Source organism: Malania oleifera, chromosome 2 (assembly GCF_029873635.1).
Source record: "Malania oleifera isolate guangnan ecotype guangnan chromosome 2, ASM2987363v1, whole genome shotgun sequence".
NCBI classification, from domain to species: Eukaryota; Viridiplantae; Streptophyta; class Magnoliopsida; order Santalales; family Ximeniaceae; genus Malania; species Malania oleifera.
In genome coordinates this window covers 50,313,718-50,321,353 of record NC_080418.1, presented here as the reverse complement: position 1 = coordinate 50,321,353, position 7,636 = coordinate 50,313,718, and the positions used below count along the sequence as shown (strand labels likewise).

The following is a 7,636-nucleotide window of genomic DNA, read 5'->3' as shown; positions in this document are numbered from 1 at the left end:
AATTGAGTTTAAATTTTGACTTCATGTTCATAATGCATCTATCTTCATTTTGGACGATTTAATTTTCATTTGGAGATTTTTAGACTTGTTTTCATAATTAGGACATTACCCTCAATTTTTGGGTGAGATTTCTCTATTTCTAATTCCAATATGATTTTTCCTTGATGGTGATGATTGGTATTCTTTGTATGTTAAGAATTTTTTATTTTTTATTATTATTGTTGATGCAACTAGAGAAGATCTAGGGTAGCCTTTTTTTTCTTTGTTTTTTTTCTTTTTTTATATAGTGAACGATAGGAAGCGAACTTCAATTTTGTGATTTTTTCCTTTCACACTGAAGAGTTTTCCACGTAAATCTCTGTATTCTCTTTACAATTGTGTAACTAATTTGTGTTGTTGATTGCTGATTACTTTTGATATTGGTAATTAATTATTCTACTTAATATTGATTTGAACAAAGAGAAGGACCATCTTCGGTTGTTATGTATTTTTCTATCACCTCCGTACTTCCTTTTTTCCCACAAAATGTTGTAGTCACAGCTCAATAAGTGGTACTTACATTTAATTTGGGCATTTCTTTAAGATCATGGTATGCTTGCTCATGCAAGCTAAATGCATAAAAGGTCTACTATCAATAAAAAGTTTAATAAGTCCTACTACTTCCTTTGCCAGTCTAACCAAACTCATTAAAATTTCAACTTCTTCAAATCTAGCTTGCATATTCCCCACACCCCCAACACTTCCTCTTTATTTTTTTATTTTTTATCCTTCCTCTAGTTAGAAGGATTGTTAAGTGAGAATCAAACTCCTCGTACCTATCATACAAATCTAACACCAAAAAATCGAATCATGATCTCTACATGCACACATCGTGATGAAACTTAGAAGATCCCTAAGGGATTTCTTTAGCTCTCAAGTGAAAGTTAGTGTGGAATGTATACAATAACTATGACTACAGCTCTTAGAAGGAGCCCTTCTTACCTTCTCTTCATCTCCGCTTTTTATAAACAACTCTCTACTTGAATGCCCTTATGCATTAATGCTCCCCTTCCCCTATTAAATTAGCGGTTATAACTATTATGTGGGGGTTACAAACCCTTTAATCTTTTGACTTAATATGTACTCCTTAAATTTCTAAGAATAGCCAAAAAGCCTTCCCATTGATTACCATTGAGCCCTTGTAATATATGTCATACGTTAGCCCCATCAAATTATAATAATAACAATAGCTAGCAAGTAGCACCTACTCCACTAATTAATGGTCGTGCTTGCAACCAACTCCACTACTAATGATAGATAATTACCTACGATGTTTAGCATTCAAAGCTACTAATCATATGAATTATTAAAATAACTTAAAGGGTTATATAATAATATAGATTCAGAAGGTAGATATTTATTGAGAGCGAGTCCAAGATTTTAATGTGCAACCTGTAACACATTAGATCTGTATAGTGGATAGGCATAATAATGGTAAGTCTGTGATGCAGTGGAAAGATGAACCAGGTCCATAAACATAGAAAGAGATGGACTCATATCACAATCTCTTCCAGTATTAATTTTGATCAACTAGGAGGCATTGTTGTAGACACGAGTAAGAATGACTACTTAGATGAGTGATGCTTTCGCTTGCCAAAATATTTACAATCACAAAAAAAGATGCAATCACAAAGAACGTAAGATGCCATGGTCGTAGAAAAAAAAAGACAAAATACTACAAAATGGGTCTTAAAGTGGAGTGATAGTGAACTTGGCAAACCCCTTGTGCATGTTGCACTAGGGGAGCTTACCCCGGCCAAGCATTCCCGAGGTGGGCTTAGGATTTCTCACAAGGACCCTACTAAATTGCCAAGAGTGTGAGTGCTGCATAATCTCATTGCAACTCCAGTAATTAGGGGGCATGATGGAGCAACTAATTACTTCTTTTAGAATATATATCCTCCAAATCCATGATTTGTCCATTGCACTCTTTGCCCTTGTGCTCCTACTTTACGGTTTATTTCTTATTTGTAGTCGGATGAGTCCAGCTCTCAATGCCAACTTTGTCCTTCCACATTTGGATCATATGTAATTGATTCGCTACCACAACCCCTCTCCTGTGATAACTGAGGTAAATTTGTTACGCTGCATAGTAAGGGCAGGACACTGACAATAGGAAAAGGATATCTTCAAGAATAATGAAGCAAAAACCATGGTACACCTCATGGGATAGAGAAAACAAAGAAGATTACAGAGAAAATTCAAGTTCCATTTCAACAGTTAGAATAGTATATTGTAAATCCATTGGAGCTTAAGTTTCTTTCACAATTTAATATAGTAAAATAGAGGGGTAAACTTTAAAACCAACAAAGCAATTTTTTTTTTTTTTTTCAACTAAAGGAGGGCGGCACCTCCAATTATTTATACATATACTCTCACTTTTGGCAGAGGAATACCGTGGTTACAAGACGAGTATTGGAAAATTACAGACAAAAATACATTAAAGACCTCCCAAAAACAACACCAATAACCAACCAAAACAGGACTACAAATCCAATCAAAACTAAATAAGAAACAAATCTAAACAGGCCTAACAAAAAAAAAAAAACATAATAAAAACCTGAAAGCCAATGCTCCTATGATATTACAAACAACAAAAGCAAGAGAAACAACTAAAAAGCAAAGCTTTTAGCCACTGATAAAAAAATACAGAGTTATATATGTATAAATATAATAATTGACCAATTCAGTAGTGCCATGATGTGAAATGGATGAAGAAAACGATAAATTTAAAAACAAGGGGAAACAAAGTTGGATTGAAAACTCTACTATTTCATTCATAAGGAAATGACCATTATATAGGCTAAAAGATAAATGGTTACAAGCACAAAAATAGGAACCACTAACATCATGCCAAACAACTCCTAAGCACAACTAACATCATGCTAAACAACTCCTAGGAACAACAAACATCATGCTAAATAACTTCTAAGCACCAATAACATCATGCTAACTAATTCCTACAAACTAGGCAGAAAATAAAACACATTTGCTGCTATTAATTTATTCAACAAACCCTCCATTAAACTAATGTTCCATACATAATGTCAGTTTAATAGACTCAAACTCTAAAGTGTCATCCCTTAGATAAAGTCCTTTGAACTGCAAACACCAAGTAACTCCCTGAACTTCTGAAATGCTAGAAATTTGAGAGGTTTTGTTAGAATATCAGTAATCTGGTCTTCACTTCTACGGTAAACTAGATTAATAACTCCATCATTTGTGAGAATTCTCAATAAATGATACTTCACATCTATATACTTGCATCAACTATTTAGAATAGTATTCTTTGAGAGCTTTATTGCTAAACTACTGTCATAGTAAATGAGAGTAGGCCCATCTTCTTTGAACTGCAACTCTTCAAGAATCTTCTTCAGCTATATAGCTTGACAAGCACAAGCTGTTGTTGCAACAAATTCATCTTTAGTGGTTGACAATGTGACGATTGACTGCTTCTTTGATGACCATGAAACAACTCTTGTTCCCAACATGAAAACATACCCAGATGTGCTTTTACGATCATAAGAATCTCCCACATAATCACTGTTTGTAAAGCCAAACAAATCTGACTTTTCTCCCTTTTTGAAGAACAACCGAAACTCCTTAGAAACTTGCAAGTACCTAAGAATTCTTTTTGCAGCCAAAAGATGAATCTCTATTGGACACTCCATGTATTTACCAATGAAACTTACAAAAAGCATTATATCAGGCCTTGTTGCAGTCAAATACATTAAGCGCCCCACAATCTGCTTGTAAAGAATACTGTTAACCTTCTTTCCTTCATCATCTTTGTTTAGCTTCAAACCAAACTTTGATGGTTTATTCACAGGATTACAATCCTTCAGTTGAAACCTATCCAAGATTTCTCCCACATAATTATTTTGAGAAATAAGAATTCCGGTATAAGACTGCAACACTTTTATGCCAAGAAAGTAATGCATCATGCCAAGATCAGACATTTCAAATTCAGCCATCATGGATTTCTTAAAGCTTCCAAACATGGCTTGTATTACTTCCAGTATATATTAGATCATCTACATATAAGCAAACAATGAGCATTTTCCCTCCATCCTCAACTTTTATGAAAAGTGTAAGTTCATAAGGACATTTTTGAAATCCTTCCTTCCAAAAATAAGTTTCTATATGATAATACCAAGCCCTTGGCGCTTGTTTTAATCCATATAAACCCTTCTTTAGTTTATACACTTTATGCTCATTTCCATATTTTACATAACCAAGAGTGTTGGTCTTATAAGGTTTAAAATCTTGTTATCTTGTTTTGATGTTAACAAACAAGTGAAATTTAATATATTTCTATGAGCAATGTTGTTTCAGAGCTCATATATGAGAAAGCAAGGTTAAAGTGCCCACAAGGATCAAATATGATGAAAGCAAGGTCAAAGTGCTCACAAGGATCAAATGAAGCTTAAAAGAGTCAAAGCATAGATTTAAAGATGATATGAGGACATGAATGATTTGTTGAAAGCCAAGGAATGTTAAAGTCAAAAGAGCCAAAGAAAAGCAAAGTGTGAAAGCTCAAAGAATATGAAAGCTTGAAGAAAAGATGGAAGCTTAAAGAAACAAAACATGAAGACTCAAGAACCTCGTAAAAATCTCCGTCTCACTCTCTCTTTCTCTATTCTTTATTTTTAGCATATTTAAATTGTGTGGATGGTTTATTTGATAATCATATACTACGTTAATATTTGGAAATCAAACAAACTTAAGGTTTAATTTTGATTTGGGTTGCGGAAACCGAAAGGGAGTACATTGGTTACACCATATCTTGCAGAAACCTTACGGAAGTACGTTACTTGGTTAACATCCCAAAGATAAATATACCAAGAGTTTATTTGAGTTCTAAATATTTGGAAAGAGTGATTTGATTAATCTATACAGGGCTTTACATCAGCAAGTATAAATTCTCATTCACTATAGGGCTTGGTTCAAATTTGGCAAATATAAACAAACAACCATCTTGAGTTGTTATATTACCAAAGTGCTGAATACTTTATATCTTGGTTTGGTTGTTTGTGGTTTAACTTGTACTTGGAAAATAAATTGATTGTTTGGTTTGAAGATTGTGTTTAATTGATTGGTTGCTTAATTGTGTTATTGATTGGATAAAAGAATTAAGTTCTTGATTGATTAAAGAATTAAAAGAACAAGTCAAGAATTGGTTAAAAGAAATAAAAGAAGTTTAAGGTATTTTAAAAGGAATCAAAAGAAATTTTTAGAATCCAATTCACCCCCACTCTTGGGAAGCTATTCCTAATTTCAATTGGTATTAGAATGGGGTTATAGAAAATCTTAAATAGTAGCTATAAAAAGATCTAAATGGCTAACTTAGGCGTAGCTCCCTTGGAGAGGGACAATCTTCAATTAGACCACCAATTTTTTGTGGACAAAACTATACATTTTGGAAAAAGAGAATGCAAATATACCTTCAAACCATGGATTGGAAAGCTTGGGAGGTCGTCACGGATGGTAATCTATTTCCTACCACATTAGTAGATGGAAAACAAATACCAAAGGAAAAGAAAGACATGACTGAAAGAGATTATAAAATGTTGCAAATAAACTCTAGTGCTATGAATGCTCTATATTGTGCTTTAGATGTCAATGAATTTAATCGAGTAATGACTTGCAAATCAGCTAAGAAGATACGGGATAAGCTAGAAGTAACATATGAAGGAACAACGGATGTTAGGGATAATAGAGTTGATATGCTCACAAGTGAATATGAAGCTTTTAAAATGAACCCGGATGAATCCATAACTAATATGTTTACTAGGTTCACTCACATAATAAATTCCTTAAATGCATTAGGAAAAACTTACACTACTTATGAGATGATAAGAAAAATTCTCAGAAGCCTTCCCTCCATGTGGGAACCAAAGACTACTACTATCACGGAAGGTAGAAATCTAAAAAATACATCCTTAAATGAGCTTATAGGTTCTCTCCTCACATATGAAATGGTAATGAATGAAAAGAGTGGGAAAACCAAAGCCCAAGAAAAAATAGCCTTTAAAAGCTCACAAGAAAACTCTAGTAATGAAGAGATGGATGAAGATGAAGCAGCCTTCATATCTAAAAAGCTGGCAAGGATACTAAGAGGGAGAAACAAATTCAAGAGAAGAAATCAAAAATCTGATTTAGATGAATCAGAAGAAGAAGTTACCAAGAAATCAAAGAATAAAACTCCTAGGTGCTACAATTGCAATAAAGCTGGACATATCAAACCAGAATGTCCACTATTAAAGAAAGAGTCTAAAAAGAAAAACAAGAAAGCCATGAAAGCCACTACTTGGGATAGTACAAGTAGTTTGGAGAATGAAATAAGTGACCAAGAGGTTGCTTACACGTGCTTTATGGCATGGGATAACGAAGAAAGCTCCTCAAGTAAATCTTCAAATAATTCTTGTTGTGATGAATCAAGTAATGAGGGTATGCCATCTTATGATGAACTTCAAAATGATCTATTCAAAGTATATAAGATGCTGATGAAAGCAAATAAACAAAACACCTCATTGAATAATAAGAATGAAAGTTTAATGAAAGAGTTAGAATTCCTAAAGAATGCTGAAAGAGATAAAGACTCAAAACTCAAGCAATTAGAACATAAGTATGAATCAGCAAAGAAAGAAATAGAATCCAAAAATCTTACTGAAAAAGAAAACAACTTGAAAATTGAGAAACTAGAAATCAAGAATGAACAAATGATAGAAGACCTTCGTCTCTATCCTCTACCGTATATGAGAAATATATGTATAAATCTGAATTAGAGGATAGAATAAGAAAATTATCTCTAGAGTTGGAGAAATCACAAAAGAAGGTTGATAACATGAAAAAGATAGAAAATCTCAAGAGTCAGATTGAAGATAAAGATAAGATCATTCATAACTTCACTAAAGGAAAAAAAAAATCTTGATAAGATGATTGGCTTACAAAGAATGTCTTTAAATAAAGAAGGCATTGGTTTCAATGGAATTGAAAATAAAAAGAAAAAGAATTCTTACATGGGATATTTCTTGAAAGAATCCAAAGACTATACTTGCACATCTTCTAATGCTTACACAAACACCATATGCTATCAATGCAAGAAAAAGGGGCATATAAAGTTTGAATGTCCATTCAAGAGGAAAGGTGTTAAAACCAAACTAGTATGGAAAATAAAATAAACCCTCCTTGAAAAATCCTTCCGACCCAAGAAAATATGGGTACCAAAAATGAAATAATGACTTCACACATACATAAAATAGAAAATGGCATTGTTGGCCAAAATCATAGGATGACTTTTTACAAGGCTTAACTTAAGGAAATAGATAGAAAATATCAAATATGAACTTATTATATAAGCGCCTTGATGTTACATGCTACATGCTTACTTGCCGACATGTGATGTATTGATATGCTATATGCTACATGTGTATTAATTAACTTGACTTGATTTATATTGAAAAGTATGGCTCATTATATTGCAAACTTGAGCATGATTATGAAGCTAAATCTTGATATAAGAAGAATAGAGTTTGAGCATGAGTTTATTGAACATGAGCATGAATCTTGACATAAAATTAATTTTTGACTATGC

At 32.9% G+C, this 7,636-nt stretch overlaps 1 protein-coding gene across 1 annotated transcript; it reads right to left on the bottom strand.

The window, feature by feature from the left end:
• Positions 1–3,416: 3,416 nt before the first annotated feature.
• Positions 3,417–4,013, bottom strand: LOC131148180 (secreted RxLR effector protein 161-like). The gene has a single exon (XM_058097909.1). It carries the CDS (start codon positions 4,011–4,013, stop codon positions 3,417–3,419), a length of 597 nt encoding a protein of 198 aa, XP_057953892.1.
• Between the last annotated feature and the right edge of the window lie 3,623 nt (positions 4,014–7,636).